Raw genomic sequence first — 25,473 nt, 5'->3', positions numbered from 1 at the left:
AGAAGAAGAAGAAGAAGAAGAAGAAGAAGAAGAAGAAGAAGAAGAAGAAGAAGAAGAAGCAGCACACAATGGGAAAAGAAAAGGCAGGAAGGAGAATGGGCTGGAAAACAAAAGGAAGTAGGTATGAAAATGCCAGAAAGAATTCTGTTACTTTAAAAACTAATTTTTAAAGCGGAAAAAAAAAAAAAAAGAACCATGCTAATGATGCAATGCAGGGTATTAGGTTGGAAAACAAGATGCACAGATGCCTATGTAGAAGTAAACAGTAAAGTGTATACAACAAGGCACTTTGGCAGCTTGAGTGTGATAAGTCTAAGAGAAAACATTCTTAAAAGATTTGTTCATTACCAAAAGCAAGTCACTTATCAAGAATGATATTCACAATAACTAAAAGAAATCTTTAAATTTTTTTTTAAATTTTTATTTTATGTGCACTGGTGTTTTGCCTGGAAGTAAGTATGTCTGTCTTGAAGTTACAGACAGTTGTGAGCTGCCATGCGGGTGCTGAGAATTGAACCTGGGTACTCTGGAAGACCAGTCAGTGCTCTTATCCACTGAGCTCTCTCTCAATTCCCCCAGAAATCTTTCCTTAAAACATGGGATAGAAGATCAAGACTAAAAACAATGCTTAATGTAAAAAATAGAATTTCCCTTAGCACGAAACATGACATTTGCAGAATGTGTTCTATCTCACCAGGAACTGGGACCAGACCACTTTAAAGAGGTCCTTACAAAAACCTGAAGAAACACAAAATTCTATGCTAATAAATGCTTACATTCAAAACATAAAGGAATACAAACAATAATAACAACTAATAAGTATTTTGTATTCCTGGTAGTGGGTTTCTCTGCTGATGAAATCAAGCCAAATTACTAAGACCAGGTTTAATCTGAGCAAAGCATTCCCAGGTAATAATGGACTGGAGCTTAAATACCCTGTAGGTGCAATCTTGAGGAGCTTTGGGGGAGGAGCTTCCACTTGGTGGGCTTTCTGAGAGGGAGCAGGCTTTGGAATGAGTGAGGCTAGAGCAGAGCTTTCATCTTAACATGCATCAAATAGGGGAAACCTTTGCATAGACATTGCACCAATGCTATGCAAATGACCAACTAGTAGTGACGAGATGCTCACTTCATTAATTATGGAAGTGCCAAACTGAAACTCCAATGAGACAATTCACATCCACTAAGACAGCTACTAAAAGGCCTCCCTCTTCTTCTCCTTTATTCTTTTTATTTTATTTTATTTATTTTTTTAAGGCAGTGCCTCCTGTATCCCAGGCTGGCTTGGAACTTGTTGTGTAGCCAATGATGACCTCAAATTTCTGATCTTCTCACCTCCACCTCCCAAGTGCTAAATTTTATGCTTGTAACACCATGTCCAGATTATGGGATGCTCGAGATAGAACCAAGGGCTTCCTGCATGCTAGGCAACATTCTACCTATTCTACCAATAGGCCTCCACTCCCACTTTGAAACAGTATTTCACTGTGTAACCCAGGTTGACTTCAACCATAGGTCTCTAACATCACTCTGCTTCAGCCTACCGAATACTGAGTATTAGAAGGGTAGGCATGTGGTACCATGCCCAACTGAAGCTCCATTTTGCTTTTTGTTTGTTTGTTTTTTAACTAAGCATGGCAATTAGCCTAGAGCAAAAGCCAAGACTTAATTTCATTTTTAAGATTTATTTTATTATGTATACAGTGTTTTGTGTGTTTGCCTCCATGCCAGAAGAAGGCATCAGAGCTCACTACAGATGATGTGAGCTGGGAATTGAACTCTGAACCTCTGGAAGAGCAGTCAGTGCTCTTAACTTCTGGGCCATCTCTCCAGCACAGGCTCAGATTCTTAGAAAGGAGGTGTAGTTCAGTGGTAGAGTAAATGCATGTGTAGCATACACAAGGCCCTAAGTTTGGTCCACACCCAGCAGAGAGGGAAATACACAGACCAGTGACACAGATATAACATTGAGTGTCAATGAAGATGTTGAAAAAACAAAATCTCATACCATGTTGGTGGGAATTAAACACTTAGGCCACATTTTAAGTCTGGCAATTTCTTAAAAAGGCAGATATAATTTTACCTTCAGCCCAACAATTCCAGTTCTAAGATCTACTCGAGAGAAATAAATTGTCCACACAAGAGTTCCTACAGGATTCCCATGGTAGTGCTCCCCAAAAGCCAAAAATAGTAGCTCAAACACCAGTCTACTGTGAATTGATAAAAAAAGGGGGGGGGGGTAAAATGACATTGATTACTCAGTCACAGACTCCAGCATGGGAATTGTGAAGCTACAGCTAGGTGACAGAAACGAGATGCAAAAAACTACTGTGTGATCCCACCGCTATTAAAGATCCAGAAAGGCAATCTGTAGGTACAACTGGCTGCCAAGGCTACAGTAGGAACCAAAAGTGTATACTACTGAATACAACAGAGGTTTTTAAAGATTAGATCGTGACAAAGTTTATGCAATTCTAGTTTTATTAAAAACCCGAGTTGATGACCTAAAAATGTGTAAACTTGAGGCTGGAGAGACAGCCTGGGTAAGAGTACTGGCTGCTCTTCCAATTCATTCCCAGCACCCACACAGCAGCTTATAACCTTCTGTAACACCAGTTCCAGGGGATCCAATGCCCTCTTCTGGGCTCCAAAGGTACGAGGCACACATGTGGTGCACAGACAGACATACATGCTGACCAAACACTCATACACATACAATAAAAATGAAGGGGAGAAAATGGTAAGCTTTCAGGCACATAAACCATACCTGATTAAAGGAAGAGGAAATGGGGGAAGAGCATACACACATGTAAACACAGAGAGAGAACATGTGTGAACAGGGCAAAGGTAATATAAGCATTCTGAATAAGAATCATTTAGCATCCTGTGATAAGAGGCATGTAGACCAAATAGGATGGTAGCACACACCAGCCCCTCCGAACAAGCTGGCAGTGAGTTCCCTACTTGTAGCCTGCTTCACCTTAGGAGTGCATGCTGGAGCATCACTGTGTCAGTATCCACAGCACTGGAATGATTCTAGGAATCTCCTTAGTTACTTCTGCTAACTAGAGAATTAGTAAGAGACTAAGAAAAATCTTTAAATTGGATAAGTGTATGTATACATTACTGGTTCTATTATGAACTATAATTTTTGTAGTATAGGGTCTATCAGGAAAATAGGAATATAACCCTTGCCAAAAAGGAACAGAAGAGGGAGGAACCACCCCTACCTGAATCAGCAGCTATAAGAATAACAATAATGATGATGGTTTGGTATTTAATTCAATTTTAAAAGGTAAAAGATTTGGGAGGCTTCTTTTTCTCTTCTCTCCATCTTCAACTTAATTACACAGGAACAAAGAAAGTGCTGAGATGTCCTTTGTAAAAATTCTGAGCTCTGGGAAGACAGTTAAGAAGTGAGCAGAACAGAATTTATTTTTAATCTGAAACTGAAAATGATGTTCCAATGCAACATATTAGGATTTGAAGTGATCTACTTTCTAAGTCTGGGGCAAAATTAAATTTATAGATAATTGCTTCAAGTATACTTTAATTGTTAAAAAAAATCTGGGATAAAAACAAAAAACAAAACTCTAACTTCTCCTCGCTAAACAAGAATGCTCTATATTCCAGTTTCTGAAGTGAGACAAGAATTCCCAGCCGGGTGGTGGTGGCAGTGGCAGCAGTGCACACCTTTAATCCCAGCACTCAGGAGGCAGAGCAGGTTGATCTATGTGAGTTCGAGGCCAGCCTGATCTACAGAGTGAGATCCACGACAGGCACCAAAACTACACAGAGAAACCCTGTCTCAAAAAACAAAACAAAACAAAAAACCAAACAAACAAAATTCCTTTAGCGGGCATCATTTCCCTTGACTGCATATTACCAAATCAAAGATGCCCTGCTCTCCCAGCTTCTGCCTGGATCCCTGTAACAAAACTATGGCAAGCACAAGCTGAGGAAAGAGATTCTGTAAATGTGGCTGCTGTGCAGGGCAGGACTAAACACAATTCACAGCCTCAGAATTACAGGCTATGTGTAAGCACTGCTCCAGGTCCAACCCTCTGACTTAATACATAGAACACAAATCAAAGTATGGGGGCATAGCATAGGGATTCAGCTTCCAGAGCAGCTTAATGGATTAACACTCAGCTATAACCATTGCTTCACACATGCTCTTTATGTCTTCCTTTTTAAGTACTACCTTTTTCACCAACTGTACAGTCCTAACAAAAAGAAAAATAACTATACTTTGGTTTTAATTATGCAGGATGGCAAATACATCTTGAGACAGTATCCAGTAGCTGTGGTCATATACTGAACTTCTTGCCTACCAGTTACTTTCTTGGAGTGGGGGCTGGAGTGGGAAAGTCTCATGTTTCCCAGGCTGGCCTCAAACTCACTATGTAGTATGTTACTAAGGACAACTGATTTATGATTCTCCTACCACCGTGTTGGTATGTGAAATATTGAGTCAAAACCAGGACTTTGTGCATGCTAGTTAAGTATCCAGCCCTTGCTGATTTCAAGCATTGACATACTATATCTGTATCTACCATAACTAGACATAACAGTGCAAGAGCTGACCAACTATTAGGTTCAGGGCTGGGAAAGAGGAGATTTCAACTATGTGTTTCCACACCTAAGTAAAAACTATACCGCTTTAAACAGACACATTCAGACATACTAGATTCGGTTACAAACACTATAGGTCATGAAGAGCCACGCAAACTGAGCTCATTTTATAAATAGAAATTTACAAAAATAAAATTACCTAAAATTAAGCCCACCATTGTACTTAAATATCCGGTTCCACTTCCCAGGTTAAGAAAAGATAATCCTGGTTGAAGTTTCAAAGCTTCCATAACTTCAGAATAAATGCAAGGTGCTGACAAGTGTATGTTCCCGTGCTTCCAGGCTAAGTCTTTGTAAGCATTGTCTCTGTAGCCTTCCAGATAGTAATCTCCACGGTCAATGGCTCTGAAGGCTTGCTCTACTCTTTCAGTGCGGATGTACTGAGCTTCTTTAAGGTTATCAATTAAGTCATCATTATCTTCCCCAGCACTCACAGCTCCTCCCATGACAGTATTCAAATCAAATCATAAGTTAAAATATATCGGAATTAGTAGAAATGGCTTCCAATAATGTGTGCTTTTTCTTTTTAATATTGAACTTGATTTCCAAAAAAAATTAAACCTGGAAAAGAGTAAAAACAAACAAGTTTAAATTAATGTGTCATTAATATTTAACTACCATTTTCCATGAATACATTCTGTTCTAGCCACAGTGCTAAATGACTTAAATATTTTACTTAATTCTTTTAACAACCATGGAAGTTAGAAAACCAGGGCTCAGAATTTAAATTAACTAGTACTGGTCCTATATGGTGATCATGATCACATATCCACAGATGAACTGATCATAACTGCATGCAGTTTAAAATTCAATTAGTTGACTTAGTCAGATTTCAAGTGCTTACAGGCAGCTACCAGGTGGCTGCCACACTGGACAGTGCTGGTCTAGAAAATGAGACCACTGCATCTTAGTACCAGACCTTTCCGATTCAAAGCATGGCTCTAAATCACTTAGCCACATTTATAGTAAGAGTAATCCTGGTTTAATGACTTAAAATTCCTGACCTTAGAAGCTAATATAGTTACATGGTATACATTTTAAATATATTTCATATAATATTTATTACTGAAAAACTAGATAAAAAATACAAAAACAAAAAGGAGCCAGGCATGGTGGGTGAGAAAGCATTTCTGCAATTCCAGCACTAAGAAAGCAAAGGCTAGAGGTTCATGAGCTCAAGGTCAGCCTGAACTTTCAAATTTAAAAAAGCCAGATTCACTGTTTTAATTCATGCACATGTACAAACACAATAACTGCTTTGTTTGAAAAATTTTGTTACAATAAATAATGAGACTACAAGCTTTTATTAACAAGCCTAATCGTTTAGCATTGGAACATTATGCACAGATACACTTAAAACTAAATATAAATATTTTAAAAACTCTTGGAATGCTCATTTACATCTGGCATGTCTAGATACTTCAAATAAAAGGTTTCCAGACTGAGACTTCTGGAAGTTAACAGCAGACTGATATCTCTTTGTGGCAGTAACACTATGAAGCATGATCTCAGTGGGAAACGATGCTATCACTTCACAATACTTTTTTCACTAGGCAGATGGAGGTGGGTCCATGGACCATAAATGAGTTTGAATAAACGACAGCTGAATAAAATACTTCAACATCACATGAGAGAACAATGGAGTCACCATGTAAGGTGACCCTGCTCTCTGTAAGAGAGTTCCTTAGTGACTCTGAAGACACAGAGGCCCCAGACTGCTTTTCTACATTTACAAGAACAGGGGTTAACAGTACAATGTTGGCTAGCATCACTTCTTTGGGGACACAAGTTTTTTATTTTTCATTTTCTTCCTTTCCTGCATACACAATTAAGAAACTGACCCATGAGTTTCTCTGAATTCAATATACTCATGACTGTATGCAACTTATATAGTATATCCACTATGGCGTATTAAAAATTCTCTATCGCTGGGCGGTGGTGATGCACGCCTTTAATCCCAGCACTCAGGGAGGCAGAGGCAGGCGGATCTCTGTGAGTTCGAGGCCAGCCTGGTCTACAGAGCGAGATTCAGGAAAGGCATAAAGCTACACAGAGAAACCCTGTCTCGAAAAACCAAAAAAAAAAAAAAAAATTCTCTATCAAGATCCACTCAAATTTCTGCTCAAAGATGCTGTGGTAGTTTGAATGAAAATGAGCCCCCATAGGCTCACAGGGACTGGAACTATTGGGAAGTGTGGCCTTGTTCTAGGTGTGGCCTAGTTGGAGAAAGTGTGTCTCTGGGAGTGTGCTTTGTGGTTTCAGAAGCTCAAGCCAGGCCCAGGGTCTCTCTCTTCCTACTCCCTGCCAATCCAGGTGTGAAACTCTCAGCTACCTGTCCAACACCATGTCTGCCTGCATCCCACCATGCTGATAATGAAGTAAACTTCTGAAATATAAGCCAGCCCCAATTAAGTGTTTTCTTTTATAAAAATTGTCGTGATCGTGGTATCTCTTTGTGGCAATAGAAACCCTAAAGATACCTAACTGCCTGGGAAGGCCAGAAGAAGGCATCAGATTCCCCCCGAAGCTAAAGTTGCGCAGCTGTGAGCCGCATGACATGGGTCCTAGGAACAAAACTTGGGTCCTTTGGAAGAGTAGAAAGTGCTCTTAACCACTGAGCCAGGTTTATTTTACTTTTTACGTGACGTAACCTCTAAGTACATCTGTCAACTTTATCATCTTGTACTCAATGAATCAGTTCTCAAAACAGGAATTTAAATGACATTAGGCAGAGAAGTAGTCACTGTTGGTATCTAATATTGCACTTACCAAACAATTTTACAAGAGTAGTTTGGATTACAAATAGACATTTAACAAATGGCTTGACTATGAAAGATAGAAAAATGATTTCCTTAGTATTAGTTCCAAGGCTTAAGAAGAAACTGACCCTTCTTAGTTTATCATGAAATTCATCCTGTTCAAAACTACATAGAAGGCATATGATAAGCAATGTACACTTTGTATACAGTTATTGCTTCCTCAAGGTGATTGGATAAGTAATATTGCACCCTCTGAACAATTTCCTCCACACACAAAAGAACTGCGAGAGTCTAACAAAACTTTGCTATGGAGATGATGTACTGGCATTGTTCCTTTAAAGTATAACATCACAGGGACACAGCAGTATATTCTTGATTGGTCCAGAAATCAGGACGATTATCTTATGTCTACAGCACAATCTTAGGACCAAGGACTATCAGCTGGAATTTGGTATTCCAGCACTGGATCTCCACAAACTTATGTTTGTTAACTTGCTGCTGCCATGGGAACAGTGGCAGGACATTCCAGTCACTTAAAACCTGTTTGTCCTCTGAAAGGAACTGTTTTAGCTTGTGTCAAAATGCCCTATTTTTTTTTAACTGGTGAAGAAAATATTTCTATGAATAGTTCTGTGTTTAATGTATCATGGCTTAATTGCATTTTAACCAATTATATTTCCCAAATGGATAATCATACTCATGTAATAGTGTTAAAACAACCTTCATTTGTAATATTGCCAGTATATATGAGTGATCCATGGTTTGATGATAAAGTGTTACAAGTGACTGAGGAAATCAAGAAAGCTTTATGTAGATGTAACCAACCGTCTTATTAAATAAGAAACACAGAAACAATGTAAAAGAGAAAGCCGAGAGGTCAGAGCTCAGAGCTAAAATCTCACCCTTCCTCCTGCTGTCCCAGCTTCGCGAAAAGAGACCTACTTCCTCTCGGTTCGTATTTTTAAAGTATGTTGTTCTGCCTTCTCATTGGTTGTAAACCCAAACACATGACTGCCTCGTCACTGTCTGAATGTACAGCCCCCTAGGTCTTAAAGGCATATGTCTCCAATGCTGGCTGTATCCCTGAACACACAGAGATCTTATGGGATTAAAGGCGTGTGCCACCACCGCCACACTCTTGCTATGGCTCTAATAGCTCTGACCCTGAACACACAGATATCTATGGGATTAAAGGCGTGTGCCACCACCGCCACACTCTTGCTATGGCTCTAATAGCTCTGACCCCCAGACAACTTTATTTATTAACATACAATCAAATTAATATTTCAGTACAAATCAAAATAATATTTCAATACAATTAGATTACCACCACAGCTTTAAGCATACAGAAGTGTATTGCTTGGGGGGCTTGCCACCCAGCTCCCAAATAAATACACGGAGATGTATTCTTACGTATAAATGCCCTGTATTAGCTTGGCTTATTTCTAGCCAGCTTCTCTTAATTTAAATCCTCTTTTTCCTTTCCTCACTCCTCCCTCCCTCTTTTCATATTTCTTCTCCTATTTATCCTCTCAGCCTGGCAGCCCTGCCTATCCTCTCTCTCCTGCCGGGCTATTGACTGTTCGGCTCTTTATTAGACTAATCAGACTAGACAGGCAAAGTAACAGCTTCACAGAGTTAAACAAATCCAACATAAAAGAATGCAACATATCTTTGCATCACTAAACAAATATTCCACAGCATAAATGAATGTAACATATCTTAAGCTAATATTCCACAACAGTGTGGTGTGTGTGTGTGTGTGTGTGTGTGTGTGTGTGTGTGTGTGTACACCCAGGGGTCTGACTGGAGTTACAAATGGCTGTGAGCCTCCATGGAATCCAAATTCCTAGGATCCTCAGCTAGATCAGCCTGTACTGTTATCTAGTGGGTCTGCTGAGCCAACTCCAGCCTATCTCTTGGTGAGACAGAGGCAAATATTAATAAATAAACAACTACCAATACTCGCTGGCAGAAACCTTTCACAATGTTTTATTACTAAACATCACAATAAGCCAAAAAGAAAGAAGGGAGGACTATCACCACATTCACCTTGAAGAGAGAAATTATACATTAAAAAAAGATGGAGTGCTATACTTCAAAAGAGTCTGGAAGAACACAAAATGAGACCTGGACCCAAAGTGGAACTGAAGACAGCTTCCTTAAAGGCACACATGGTGAAAGAGATTGTGGGTTGAGAAACTTAATCACAAGAATAAGACTTTTGAGAAATTACCTATAGCTGGCACTTTCTAGAGTCTTAACCATTTTTCCCTGTAGACCAGTGATTCCTCTTCCTTTTTTTGGCATGGACCCTTTTCCATGGTCTCACCAAATTTATGGACCTTCTCCTACTGAAAAACCAAACAAATTAGAATTTTTACATACAACTTAAGAAGACTCTTAAACAATCAAAACCCAGGAGACCTACTTCTAATTTTAAAAATCTATTATAGGTAACATTGAGCAAACCAAGAGATTTTTAACAAGAAGAGGACAATTTTATCTCCATTTAGCAAATGCTTTTTGGGTGGGCTGTTGTGGAATATTAGTTTAAGATGGTTTACATTCATTTATGCTGTGGAATATTTGTTTAGTGATGCAAAGATGTGTTGCATTCTTCTATTTGCATTTGTTTAACTCTGTAAAGCTGTGTTACTTTGCCTGCCTAAAACAACTGATTGGTCTAGTAAAGAGCCAAATGCTCAATAGCTAGGCAGGAGAGAGAGGATAGGCAGGGCTGCCAGGCAAAAAGAATAAATAGGAGAAGAAATATGAGAAGAGGGAGAGGAGTGAGGAAAGGAGAAGGGAAGGATGATTCTAGGGGCTAGCTACCCAGCCACACAGCCAGCCATGAAGTAAGAAGTAAAAAGAAGTATATAGAATAGAGAACGGTAAAAGCACAGAGGCAAAAGGTAGATGGGATAATTTAAGTTAAGAGAAGCTGGCTAGAAATAAGCCAAGCTAATGGAGGGCATTCATAAGTAAGAATTAGTCTCCATGTATTTATTTTGGAGCTGGGTTGTGGTCCCCCAAAGAGTACAAAACAAAACAACACAACACAACTATAATGGGTCAACCTGCCTACAGATCTATGGTAATAGGTCTGACCCCAAGCACTTCAGGGGATGAAAAAATTAACACAGAAACAAAAGATGGTGCATGAATCCATGCCAGGATCCAGCCTTCATGTTCTAGTAGGAGATCAGATGTGAACAAAAGGCGACAAGGAAACCCAGGAAATGACCATACAGTGTTCTTCCTTTATCTATTGTATTTTCTTTTCCCATAATGAGGTGTTAACTCATCATCTCCCATGGTCTGAAATATAAGTGGAAAACTCCAGATATAAGCAATTCCCAAACAGTCTGATGAAATCCAATACTGCTGTGGTCCATCCCAGTCAGGATATAAGCCGTGCTTCTACCCAGCTACTGATACTAGACCTGCATCTGGCATCCCTCTTGTGGCCCCAAAATCACCTGTATTAGAGTAACCCTAATGTATTAGTAGATGATTACATACTAATGCCAACATTCATTTTCCTTCATCTCATTATGTAAACCCATCACTCATTTTAGCCTTAAGGACACACATAACTAGGAATGAAAGGCTGGAAAAATACTCCAAGCAGATGGTAACCAAAAGAGAGCAAAGAGCCAGGATTGTTGGTTCATGCCTGTAATGCCAGCACTCAGGAGGATCAGGAGTCATATCAAGTATGTTTTTGAGCATAATGGAGCAAAAGCAAACACAGTTGGCAGGAAAAACTCTGGAAAATTCACAAGTACTTGAAAATGAAACATTAAATGTTCCCTAACAACCTACAAAGAACTCAGGAAAAATTTTTTAATAACTTCGAAAAATTGAAACTGAAAAATCAACATCCCAAAGATTATGAGATGCACCAAGTTAGGACAAGAGCCAAGTTACTCAAGAGGCTGAAGCACAAGGGTCACAATTTGGATTAGCTTGTGCTAGCCAGAACTATTGATAAAATTCAAGGCCAGCCTGGGAAATAGAGAGATCTTGTCACAAAAAGGAGCCAGGAATGGTGGTAAATGCCTGTAATCCCAACATATGGAAAGAAGAGGATCAGAGGCTACAGCCATCCTTGGTTACATAGTAAGCTTGAGGCCAGCCAGGAATATGTGAAATCTTCCTTCAAAACTGAAACTGGAAGCAGAGGAGGGGAAAAGACTGAGATAAAGCTCAAGGATAGAGTTCTTGCCCAGCATACACAAGTCCCTTGGTTCAATCCCCAGTGGCTTTGAATCCCTTTGGTTTTCAGTGGCTCAGGATCACCATAAGGGAAGAAATATCTCGTGGTCCAAGTCTATGATCCCAGCACTGGAGTGGGGTGGTGGGGTGATCTCAAATAGACCACCCTGCTTAATTATGATATTTAAACCTAACCCTCATGTAAGGACATGAAGATGGACTAGGGGAAGTCACTGGATCTCAATGTCCCTCTCCCCAATGTGGCCATATCAAACAAATCCTCTTATCCTACTTTTCACTATTAACTTGATTTTTAATTGGTTTATAATAGATGGGTGCCAACCCTGGCCTCTTAGGGCTTTGAGGACACATGCACTAAACTTAACTCTAATAACACATAGAAGTAAATTTACCACTGAAGAGGATGATAGGTGAGGGGCAACCCCCTCTCCTTAGGACACTGGACAAAATGGTAAACACTGTAAAAACACTATTCATGTCAATATTAAGTTCCCTAAATTCTTACTAAAAGTACTCCTTCTGGTACTCACCTTTTCTGTAAATAAGCAGAGACTAGAGACCCTGGAACATGGGACAATTTGATTCCTTAATTAGTAGCTATTAGAATCATCCTGGCTGCATGAGCAAAAGGACTATTAATCAGTCTACCAGACTACTACCTGTATGCCAACACCAGATGTTCTGAACACATTGTGTGTGTCTTAGTTACTGTTCGATTGTTGTGAGGAGATACCATGACCAAGGCCATTTATAAAATAAAGCATTTAATAGGGGGCTTGCTTAGTTTCAGAAAGTTAGTCCATAAACATCATGGTGTAGAACAGAGGAGCAGGCAGGCAAAGCACTGAAGCACTAACTGAGAGCACATCTGAGAGAGAGACATAGACAAAGACAGACTGAGCCTGGCATAGGCTTTTGAAAATTTAAAGCCCACCCCCAGTGACATACCTCCTCTAACAAGGCCACACCTCCTAACCCTTCCCAAAGGATTCCATTCACTGAGGACCAAGCATTCTAACATATGAACCATTCTCATTCAAACCACCAAATCATACAACATAGTGCTATAGCTCTTGAATATACAGCCTCAGCCAGCACTGTTTCAAACAGCTTACACCAGACTTTCCACTAACACAAGCCCTTGGTGAGGTCTAAATGATCCTACAACCACTCCTATCCTGGGTAGAAAGCACTTCCCTGATGACTATCAAAAAGAACACAAAGCCTCATTTGCATGTGAGGTCTGCTGTAATTAGTGCCAACACCCTTCCTCTGGCTGCAGAAGCAAGCCACTCAGGCTGATCAAAGAGAGTTGGCTAGGAACCACCCTCCTGTGCTGCCTTTCCTCCTGCTGAAACATTAGGCTCTATAATAGATTTGTCTTTTGAGGCCGCCTCTTACTACTTTCTTAGCAGTGTGTGCTGGTATAAAGAAAGTGCCATCTCAGACAGCAGAGCAGCAGCAGTGCAGTGGAGCAAACAGCAGGCGATCTGACAGCCTAAAAGAGGTAGCTGAAGAGTTCAGAAGGGGCTATAAGAGGAACAAAAGGAACAACATGCAAAGCTGAGGTTGAAAGACAGAAGGACTTAAAGAGAAGAGGCCTTGACTGCTGGAGCTGCTAGGATCTGAGGAATGCCAACATCCTAGGCCTGGTGCCAGAGCTGTCATGTGTAGATGTGAGAGTCCTAGAACTCAAGCGCTGCACAAGAGAGCACCCACCTGCCACCACCACTGCTCATTATTGTCAAATGCCAAGGACTATAAGAGGTGGCATAACTAGCACTTGAAGAGCTTCTCCCTGCCTACACAGTTTCTATCCAGGTAGGGAAAAGGGCCTCAGCCAGATGTCCAGTAGCAAGAAGTCTACAAACCCAAAAAAACTGTACCATACAAATAAAGGGAATGGAATCCTGATCCTGGATGAGGATGGGTAAAATATCCAACCTCAGTACAAATTCCAATGCCATTTTCACACACAAAAGAAAAGCAATCCTAAAATACATATGGAACCACAAGACTGCAAACAGCCAAAGCAATGATAAGCAAAAAGAGCAATCCAGAAGGTACCACATGATCTGATTTCAAAATGTACTCCAGTAGCTTCAGTAAGCAAAATAGGATGGCACTGACATAGAAGAAGCAGAGGAACACAATGAACGTGTCAACACTACCACACTGAAGAAAGTACAATCTCTTCAGGAAACTTCGGGGAAAGTAAGTATCCACACAAAAACTGAAACTAGGTCCTTATTTCACACTACCTTCAAAGGTCACTTTAAAGTTGATTAAAATTTAACTAGAAAGGACTAAGAGTGCTTGCTGCTCCCACAGAGGGGCTGAGTTCTGTTCAGGAACCCATGTGACTCTCAACTGCATGTTACTCTAGCTCCAGGGGATCTAACACCCTCGTGTGGCTTCTGAAGAGGCACAGCTTACACATGGGATACACTCACACAGGGAAATGCACATAAATAAAAATTAAAATAAAAGATTTAAACATGAGACTGACAAACTATAAAACTACTAGAAGAAAATGGAGGAACAGAACATAGTAGATCCTACCCACAATCCCAGCATTCAGGGGGCAGAGGCAGGAGGATTACTGCAAGTTGGATCCAGCCTGGTCTACATAGCTAATGTTCCCAGCCACCAAGAGCTACACAGTAAGAGTTAATGGAAGGAAAGGAGAAAGGATAGGAGCTAAGTGCAGGAGCAGGCAGGCAACAGGAGAAATGTCTAACACCTCAACATTCATCTGGGAACACATCTACTGGATGTGACTCCAAAAGCATAGACAACACACATAAAAAATGACTGCGAGTACGTCAGACTAAAGAGTTTTACAGCGCAAAGGAATGATAATGAAAAGACAACTGACACACTAAGAGAGAACATTTCAAAGCATCCATCTGATATGAGGCTAATGGCCAGGAATGTAACTCAGGGGCAAGAAAGAACCCAGCCACGAAACAGGAGCTGAACTGAGCTTTCTTGGAAGAACACCCAAATATGTCCACCAGATATATGAAAAATGTTCACCATGACTATTCTCAGAAAAACTCAAATCAAAAACCACTGCATTCTCAAATCAAATCAAAACCACCTGTACTCTCAACACTAGGGAGGCTGATGTGGAAAAATCACAAGTTCAAGATCGACCTGGGCTACATGGCCAGTCCCTATTCAAAATACACACAAACAGACACACACACACAGGCACACGCGTGTGTGCGTGTGCCTGTGTGTGTGTGTTTGCATAGAAACCTATACAAACACATTCAGGAAGATATCACCTCGCCTCTGTTAGAATGACTATTTTTTCAAAAAGATAAAAAGTGCTGAGGGAGAAACAGGAGCCCTAGCACTGCTGGTAGGAATGGTAATTAGCCATTACAGAAAATGTGTAGTGGTTCCTTAGAAAATGGAAAATAGAATTATCAAATAATCCTGTAATCCCACTTACAGATATAGATTCAAAAGAACTGTAACCAATGCACTGAATAGGTATCTGCACCCTCACAGTCTTTACTGCACAATCAAATGGGTCAACATGGTATGTGTCATCAGGTAACTGAGTGTGATGTATGTACCTGTAATGTCACCATTTGGGATGTAGAGGCAGGATAGCCAGAAGTTCACAGCTAGCCTCTGAGGGCAAGCTAGGCTACATGAGACCTTGTCTAAAAAAAATAAAATTAAAAAGGTCATGTAAATACATAATAAAATACTGTTCAGCAACATGTCATTATATATTACCTGGAGAGTATTATACAATGCAATTAAGCCAGACACAGGAAAAGAAATACTGCAAGGTCTTACATTATAGGGAATCTACAAATGTAGAATTCTAGAAATCAGCTAAATGATTATTACTAGAAGGTAAGGAGGAAGTCCATGAGAAAAGGGAAAATGTTGACCAAAGGATTTGATAGAAAGAATGAAAATGCCCATTTGCATAAAATGGTATGTGGGCCAGTAAGATGGCTCAGCGGTAAAAGAACTTACTATGCAAGCCTAACAACTTGAGTTTGATCTCCAGAACCCATGGGAAAGAAGTCACATGCGGTGTCGCATATCTGTACCCCAGCACTCCTATGACATGACAGGAGACAGAGACTGAAGAACTGCCGGGAAACTCACTGATCAGCCAGCCTACAGTACATAGCATGTAAAAACAGCAAGACTCTGTCCCAAGACAGGATGGAAGGAAAAGAACTGACTCCTAGAAATTATCCTGACTATACCCACCCTCACCCACACCCACACCCACACCCACACCCACGCTGGGGGGGTCATAATATAATGAACATGAACTCTATATTAAGTATATGAAGTAACAGATTTATTAAGTAGCCTGGTTTTATCACCTCTTGTTACAAATACCAAAATGACATATTATAACTCTGATATTAATTTCTTTTCTTAGTGCTGTGACCAAATAACTACATGGTGTGAGGAAAGTACAGTTCACCCTGGCCAGGGAGTCATGGCACCTGAGCAACTGGAGTTCATGGCTGCAGGGGCATGAGAAGGCTACTGCAAGGGCTGACAGGAAATGGGAGCTAGAGGAAGACAAGTAGGTCAAGATATTATCTCTAAAATTTACCCCATTCCCAACAACCCACTTCCTTCATGTAGGCCCCACCTCCTAAAGGTTCCAAAGCCTCAAAACAGCATTACCAGCTGTAGACCAAATGTCTAAGCATGTGAATGCATAACTAGTACTTGCCCATTAAAAATAAAAATATTTAATTTAAAAAATGCTAAGAAAAAACAGAACCAAAGACAAGGAAAATAATTTCAATGTGTCCCTTGTAGGAGGGGGACAGTAGTCACACTGCTTATGCAGTATAAACAGTGGAAACTTGGCAGCTGATTTCATGTGGACAGTCTCCTCTGCACAGCAGTGGCAGGAGGAGAGAGCAGAGGCAAGGAAGGCCACTGGAAACTGAAACCTCGTCAGTGACCACAGATGGAAAATGCTATCCAAAAATAACAACTAAAAGAAAACCAGAAGCATGCTCATTATCGATGCTTAATAGATAAACCCGGGCTCCCTCTAGTATGTGAGTCAAAGGGTACAAACAAGAAGAAGCCAGGGCTCCAGGCTTCTGTCTTTAGCTCCTGAAGGGTTTACATGAAGTGTTGAAACAAAACTGGCAAGTCGAAGAGGTCACATGGAGAAACTACAAGGGACGTAATAAAGTCAGATGGAGAATAACTTCTTAAGGAATAAATGCATATTTAACAAGAGTCTAGTGCAGAAAAAAAGTGATCACATGAAAATATTACTAGAACTTCAAAAATGTTCTTTTTACACTGCCATATTAATGTATATTATCATACATTTCCTTAAACAGTTACTGTAAACATCTTCATAATATTGACTGACCTGATTCTAACAGCACTTCTGCAGAAAAGTGAACACCAGTGTTCTAGAAGCATTTCTAAGCACCTACATGCTTTAAAAAATTACTTGTTATTATTGTAGGAGGGTATGGGGGTACCACAGTATATGCTTGGTAGATCAGAGGACAACTTTTGGGAGTTGGTTCTCTCCATCAACCTATGGAATCCAGGGATCAAACTCAGTCTGTGAGATGTTCAAGGCAAGACACTTTCTCTGTTGCACAATCCTGCTGGTCCTATAAGCCTTTTAAACACAGCATTAATAGTATACTGCTTATACTGCCAGGTAACTGGACAGGGATTAGTAGTCTTGGAGGTCATTGATGACGCTCCCCACATGGTAGGCTTTGAGCCTATATAGTATTGTGTCCTTCCTTAAGAATTAATCGGGGGGGGGGGGGGGGGGGGGGGGGGGGGGCTGGGGCTGGAGAGATGGCTCAGAGGTTAAGAGCACTGGTTGTTCTTTCAGAGGACCTACATGGTGGCTCACAACCATCTATAATGAGATCTAATGCCTTCTTCTGGCCTGCAGACATACATGCAGGCAGACCACTGTATACATAATGAATAAATAAATTTAAAAAAAAAAAAGAATTAAATCAGGGGCTGGGCGGTGGTGGTGTATACCTTTAATGCCAGAACTTGGGAGGTAGAGCCAGGCAGATCCCTGAGAGTTCCAGGCCAGGCCTGGTCTACAGAGCGAGATCCAGGACAGGCACCAAAACTGCAAAGAGAAACCCAGTCTCAAAAAAACAAAAAAATTAATGCAGTAAACCAGGCATTGTGGTGAAGGCCTTTAATCCCAGCACTCCAGAGGCAGAGGCAAGAATGAGGACAGCCTGGTCTACAAAGTGAGTTCCAAGACAGCAAGGGATAAAGAGAAACCCTGTCAGAGTGGGGGGCGGGACACAAAACAAAACAAAAAACAAAGCAAAAAAAGTCAAGAAAAAGAATTAATCTTGAACTGGTGGTGGTGGTGTATTCCTTTAATCCCAGTACTTGGAGGCAGAGGCAGGCAGGCCAATCTGGTCTATAGATCGAGTTCCAGGACAGCCAGGACTACAAGAGAGAAAACACTGTCTTGAAAAAAAAACTTTTTTAATCTTGACTGGGCCTGTCAATCACCTAGCCAGGGGTTAATCCCCCATCCACCCCAACAGGAAAGATGATTTAACTGGAGACATGCTAAGGAGATGGAATGGGAGGTGACCACCCTCACAATAAAATGTAACTGGAGACATGCTAAGGAGATGGAATGGGAGGTGACCACCCTCACAATAAAATGAACCTGAGCTTCCCCTTCTGGCTCCTCGATGCCATCTTCGCTGGGAAGTTTGCCCACATTCTGAGTTCTAAATCCAGAAAGCATAATTTCCCCTTCTCTTTACTCCTATGCCTTTTTCTAAAAGCCAAAGCATGCTTTTTCTGACACTCTGGACTTCCTTACTCATTCTCCCCACCTCTTGCTATGCACTTACAGAACATGCCATGCCTGCTTTCTTGGACTCAAAAGCCATGATTTTCTCTCCTCCTTTTCTCCACCTCCCTCCTCTCCACAGCTGTAAGATTTGCAGCTCATCTGTACTGCTGTTTTTCCTCAAATACTAATAAAATGGTCCTCAAGCTTCCAAGTCTATTTTTAAGCTATCTTATTATAAACAAAAGGGAACACAGATCACCCCACTAACAATATCATTTAGGACTTTCACTTAATAAAACATATATTTTCATATCATCAAAGTCTTCCAAAATCCAAAGGCATCATGCTCTACCACAACTGCTACATAACGGGATCATGAACTGATTACACCAAAGCTTGTTTTGCCTGTATTAAAAGGGCTATTTTGAGGTTTCAATAATAATCCTCTAACTTGCACAGTATTAAAAAGTCAGTACTATATAAGTGTCATTTGTTAATTCTATACTAATCATCTCAAAGGAAAACATGTCAAATACATCTCAAAAACAACACCTGTCTGTGGGCAGTGTCAACTCCGCAAGTCTCTGGGGTGTCATTTTCACCCCTGTGAGTGGGGCACTGTTTCCCAGGACCCTTCTGGCTCTAATTTCCCTACTGTCTTGCCAGCTAACATAATTGAGTCTCCTCTGCACAGGTGCCCACACCTTGGTATTTCTATTACTTTGGTCACAACTTGCACTGTCCCCTCTTGTCATTTTTCTCTTCCACGAAGAAGTGCTTAAATCCTGTTAAGCAATAAAAGCAAAGAAAATGCAAAGAGAAAGAAGTGACAGAACAAAGGACTCAATATTTCAAGCAGTTAGCAGTTAATGTCTGATAAGAAAGTCATCATTTACAAGTCACTAAATGCTGATTTTTCTCTTCAGCATCTTCTCTCTAGTGTTGGGAGGATGGGAAACAAAGCTCCTGTTCACACATTTTCATCTAAAAGGATTCGGGAAATCTTGCTATTCTTCCCAAATTTAGAGCTGTGGATTAAATCCATTTGGTGTACAGAAGAACTGCTGAGGATCCATACATCATTAGGGTATCTCTGGGGCTGCTTAGGGATATCTTGTGGAGGGTTAAGTGCTGAAAAGTCAAAGTAGGTGGAAAGTAGACAGATGCAGACAGATGTAGCAGGGTGGGAGGAGAACAGAATGGATGCTGACTCACTTTCCTTCTCCGTGAGCTCCCTGAAAGGAGGAGCCAATTACTGCTCCTAGCTGCAACTTTTCTGCAAAAAAGGAGACAAAGCTCAGCAGGCTCTAGTGCAAATGAGAATGTAACCCAAGAGAACACAATGTCTGCAGAGATAAACAAAGAACTCTAAAACCCAGAGAGCTACTGTCCCTGGCATTATGGACCAAGGCAGCTTTGAGTTTGGTGGCAACTGCACCAGAGAAAATTTTTTTCCTTACTGAGATAGGCAAATTATAAAGAATTACGAAGGAAATCAAAGACTAGGCTGTTCACTATTGGCTTACAAAAAAAACATCAAATTAACTTGATACTCAATGATAAACACAAACTATGTTTTTTAAAGATTTATCTTTATTTATGTATATATGCATATATCTGTGTTCTGCCATATGAGTACAGGTACCTAGAGGCCAGAAGAGGACACTAAATTTCGTGGAGCTGGAATTACAGACAGTTATGGGCTCAACGTGGTATGAGACTGTAATAATGCTTCAGGCTTTAAAGCTAACTGATAAGAAAGTCATCTTAAAAGATGAATTTATCATCAGTAGTTTAATGACTCTGCTCAAATGATATTCATTTACAAAACTCTCACTTAACAATCAAAACGTTTGTCAAAGCTATTTATTTATTCTTTTTTTTTTTTTTTAAAGTGGAGTCTCACTATGTAGCCCTAGCTGTCTTAGAACTCAATATATAGGTCAGGTGGACCTCAAGATTCACAGAGATGCCTTTGTCTCTGCCTCTGTCTCCAAAATGCTGGGATCACTAAGGGCATATGACACCACATGAGCTTTCTACCTCAGCAGCTGTCTACTGTGTTTTTAGTATCTTCTACGAGACTGGTCCAGTAATTTGAGAACACAGGCTCACTAAGGAAAGAATTTCAGATGATTTTGTCTTTGTTCTAGAAAATTATTGTCCCTGTAAAAAGAATTATTTTGTATTAATTTGACTGGTCTTCAAACCAACAGTAAACTGTTGACAAAAACTACTCTTAATGGTGCACTTTAAAATTCTGAGTGTGTTTTCAATGAAAGTTATTTAAAACAGTTTCCGAAAGGATATAATTTTTAAAATGAAAAAAGGAAAGCAAAATTTTTAAATAAAAAAATAGTAAAGATATTAGATTTTGCTTTTTATGTGGATATTTGAAGTGTTTTGCATAGAAATATTTTGCCAGTTTTCTTATCCAACAAACAAAACTGACTTCCTATTTATGCTTCAGGAACAATGCCCGGTAAAGATTCAGAGAGCACACACCCAAAGCTAAGCTCAATTCCAAGAGTCCTCGAACCAAATTGAGCTAACTAGCAGTTGCTTTGTCTAAGATCATAATTAGGAAGTTTATTAGGTATAAAATAGAAAATCCAATCTTTGCACGTCATTGGAAGGTATCCTAATATAAGAGAAGGCATAGTCAAACAGTAGAACATAGGAATATAAGGTGACAAGTCCCAATTACTCTTTTAATTTCTTAAAACTGTGTGTGTGTGTGTGTGTGTGTGTGTGTGTGTGTGTGTGTGTGTGTGTGTGATCACAGAAGCTGTAACAGGAAGCCACTCTTTTACTGCCTTTTTTTGTTTTGTTTAATTCTGTTAAAATTTTATAGAAAATTTCTGGATTATCAAGCTCAAAAAAAAAATCTACTTCAACTATATCCATACAGGTTACAGTAGAGTCACAACTCTCAGCAAATGTAAAAGTTTGGCAAAAATTTGGCAAGATTTATGTTAATAGGAATATATCTTTACTAATTTGCTAGACCTATTAGACCAGTGGTTCTCAACCATCCTAAAGCTGCCACCCTTTAATAACAGTTCCTCACACTGTGGTGACCCTTAGCCATAAAGTTATTTTTGTTGCTACTTCATAACTGTAATTTTGCTACTGTTATGAATTATAATGTACATATCTGTTTACTGATGATCTTAGACAACCTCTGTGAAAGGGTCATTCGACCCCCAAAGGGTTCTCAACCTGTTGAGAAATGCTATATTAAATAAATGTAAGTGTATCAGGTTATAACTTCCTATCAAGTTTTCTGTTAATTATGTTCTAACAGAAAGCACTCATTTCTATATAAATAAAAAACAAAACACATTTAAAATAACAATTATTATGCAATGTGTATCTAGCTTAGAGCCCTTATTCTGCAACTTGCTAGATGCCCAAATTTAGGAAACAAAATTTATATCTCATAGGTCTCATCTGGTATGTGAAAACAGAAGAAAAATATTGTATTAATAATACAATAATAATTAATAACAAGTTACTCCAATTGAGCAAACTGTAGCAGTGTACACACATTAGCATATGTAGCTAAAGTTTTCTCGTGTCCTATCTGGTCCATGGTCAGGACAAATCTCTCTCACCTGCCAGTCCTGCAGCCACTTGGACCCAAGTAAACACACAAGAGGCTTATATTAATTAAAACTGCTCAGCCATTAGCTCAGGCCTACCACTGACTAGCTCTACATCTGACATTTAAACTAACCCATAATTCTTATTTATGTTTAGCCACGTGGCTTGGTACCTTTTCTCAGTTTTGCCTTTACATCTTGCTTTCTCTGTGGCTGGCTGGCAAATCCTGACTCAGCCTTCCTGTTCCTAGAATTCTCTTCTCAACTTGTCCCGCCTATACTTTACTTCCTGCTTGGCTACTGGCCAATCAGCATTTTATTTATTAATCAATCCGAGCAAAACATTCACAGCATACAGAGTGATAGCTACAGTACTTCTCCTTTTTTTTTTTTTCAAAAAGGAAGGTTTTAACTTTAACCTAGTAAAATTACATATAACAAAACAATTATCAAGCAAGGATTATAGTTATAATAAAATAGGATAAATAATGGAATATTTTCTCTGAGCTTGTCAAATGCAAATGGACTAGACATTGTTGAGGTTATTTATTGCTTGTTTATATTGTATACAGTTATTGTACTTATTGTACACAGTTTTTCTTATATTAGTTATAACTTTTCTTTTTTCTTTTTATTAGAATAAAAAGGGGAAATGTGACATTTTATTTGTATGTTAATAAATGAAGTTTGCCTGGAGATGAGAGGTTATAACAAGCCATAAACAGAAATCAGGCCATGGTAGCACACGCCCTTAATCCGATCACATGGCAGGCAGAGTCTCTGTGTATTCAAGGACACAGCCAATGTGGTGATACATGCCTTAAATCCAGTACCAACCATAGAGACTGGTAGGTCTGTATAGACACGCAGTGATGAGGAAGTCATGTGGCTGGGTTAGAGCCAATGAGAAGGCAGAACAGGAAGGCAATAAAAGTACAGGTTAGACAGGAAGAAGGTCTCTCTGGGGAAGATACTGCATGGTGGTAAGCTAAGGCTAGTCATGGCTATTTGCTATTTCTCTGATCTCTTCAGCTATTACCCCTGTATTTGGCTCTGTGCTTCTTATTTAATAAGATTGTTTAAATTCATCTACAAGCATACGCTGGCTACTTTTTTGTCAAGATGATACAAACTGGAGTCACCTGGAAAGACGAAATCTTAACTGAGAAAATGCCACTCTCAGACTGTCTGCAACAAAGCCATGAGGCATTTTCTTAATTGGTGATTGACCAGGGAGGGCCCAGGCCATTGTGGGTGGTGCCATCCCTGAGTTGGTAGTTCTGCATTCAGAAGGCAGATTGAGCAAGCCTCAAGAACAAGCCAGTAAGCAGAACCCCTCAGCTTCAGCCTCCCAGTTCCTACTCTACTTGAGTACCTGACCTTTAGTTCCTGCTTTTGATGAACTACTATATGAAAGATTAAGTAAAATAAGCCCTTTCCCCTCAAAGTTGCTTTTGGTCATAGTGTTTCATCACAGCCATGGAAACTCTAAGGCAGTTATCAAGCTCTATATCTGACTTAACATTCTTCTGACACTATGTAAAAGATTAAACAAACCATTAAACTTAGCAGCCTATTAGCTTCCACCAAAAAACTAACAATGTTGTAAGATTCTCCTAATCTATTAGAGTTCAATGCCCCTCACCAATGAATTTAGTACAAAATTGTACAGCTATTTTACAATGGAATACATTGTTCAAATTCACATTTATGGGGCAACATCACTCACATTTGGCTCAGAATAAACTCCCTACTGTTCCTTGGAAGCAAGAGCAGTGTTTATGTTAACACAGTTAAAGTTGTAAGTAGTTTTCAGGGTTTATATGTGAGCAATGAAAGACTGCTGTGGAGATGTAAGGGCTCCCAAAACAAGTAGAATTAGCAGTTCTGTGTCCTCCAGCTCACAAGTTGATCATTATTATCAGCAAAAGGTACACATAGACATACCCTTAAATACAAAGAGAAAAGAAATTCAAAAGATTTCACAGAAGAACAATATTGGAGTTCTATAAATTAAGCATAAAGAATATACAAAACTTACAGGAAAGTGCAGATTTAAAATGTTTTCAGAAAACAACAAAGACAAGTACAGTTTCTACGGAGTCTTTCCTTTCACCTACCTCTTTAGGTCACAAGAGCTTCTTATGGCACATGGATTCTTTGTTGTTGAATTATGGTGACAATAGCAATAACATGAGACTATGTCAATAATAGTCATTATTAACATTTGAAACTGCTCTCTTGAACTTTGAAATCAACTGCACCACAAAGGAAAAACTATGACCCAGTTACTTCTCTGTGTGTATAAACCAAAAGAGAGTACTTTAACATTTCTGAAAAGCAGATCAAGAAAAATAACAAAGGGAGAAAATATAATTGGGACTGAAGGGGTACAAGCACTTGCTGCTCTTCCAGAGGACTCAGGTTGGATTCCCAGAACCCACGTGATGGCTCACAACCATCTGTAACTCCAGTTCTAGGGTATTTGACACTCTATTCTGACCTCTGCAGGCACCAGGGACACATCATGCACAGACAGGCAAACATCCATGCACACATAAAATAAAATAAAATAAATGTTTTAACTGTGATAGTTTTCCCTCTCTTTGGGTAAAACTACTCATTCAGGGTCATACTGACAGAACCAACTGGATACAGCATCTTTTCAATTCACTGTAAAATAAAAGCCACAAAAAGTGGTATTGAGAGATGAAATGCTTTTTGTGTGTTGTTTATAAAACAACAAAACACTTTTCGTTAAAAATAACTCAAGGATAGGTGTAGTACCTTCCAGTGATACAGGGAGAGCCTTTAATCTTATTGATTAAATAAAGGGGAAAAGATAAAACTAATGCCCTGACTGGAGAGATGGCTCAGAGGTTAAGAGCACTGGTTGCTCTTCCAGAGGTCCTGAGTTCAATTCCTAGCCACCGTATGGTGGCTCACAACCATCTATAATGAGATCTGGCGCCCTCTTCTGGCCTGCAGGCATACATACAGACAGAACATTGTATGTATACATAATAAATCTTAAAAAAAAAGTAATGCCCTAATACTATGACTATTTTCACATTTTTATGTGTGGGTATACAGGAGGTAAACAAGAAATAAGCTGTAGATAAGGTGAATGGGAACAGCCTAATGCAAAGGAGAAACTGGCCTCTAAATCAAACGGAGTCCAACCTAACTCTACCCAGAAGCAAAAGGTACAAAAGCTATGTTCCAAAGAGAGCCTAGAGCAGGAACATGTTACCTCATTCTAAATAACTGGGAATTCAGTAAGTGGTTCTCAACTTGTGGGTCGCAACCCCTGTGGCAAACCTCTCTCCAAACAGTCACATTACTATTCGTAAATTACAGTTACAAAGCAGCAACGAAAATAATTTTATGGTTCAGGGTCACC

The 25,473-nt window shown here is 39.6% G+C and overlaps 1 protein-coding gene across 5 annotated transcripts in view; it reads right to left on the bottom strand.

Moving 5' to 3' along the window:
- Positions 1-25,473, bottom strand: part of Pcmtd1 (protein-L-isoaspartate (D-aspartate) O-methyltransferase domain containing 1) — an 88,469-nt gene that overhangs the window by 50,961 nt on the left and 12,035 nt on the right. For 2 of the 5 annotated variants that reach the window (XM_042270916.2, XM_076563998.1), the window contains exon 2: positions 4,775-5,196. The exons of 1 other annotated variant lie outside the window; for it this stretch is intronic. In XM_042270916.2, the coding sequence (XP_042126850.1) occupies positions 4,775-5,081 (307 nt within the window). In that variant the 5' untranslated portion in view covers positions 5,082-5,196. Of the gene's footprint in view, positions 1-4,774; positions 5,197-9,630; positions 9,749-15,226; positions 15,251-25,473 lie in introns of those variants that run through there. 2 more of the 5 variants (XM_076563995.1, XM_076563997.1) reach the window with 2 other exon arrangements.

The sequence above is a fragment of the Peromyscus maniculatus genome, chromosome 2, assembly GCF_049852395.1.
Source record: "Peromyscus maniculatus bairdii isolate BWxNUB_F1_BW_parent chromosome 2, HU_Pman_BW_mat_3.1, whole genome shotgun sequence".
Taxonomy (NCBI): domain Eukaryota; kingdom Metazoa; phylum Chordata; class Mammalia; order Rodentia; family Cricetidae; genus Peromyscus; species Peromyscus maniculatus.
This window is presented reverse-complemented; position numbering and strand designations above follow the sequence as displayed.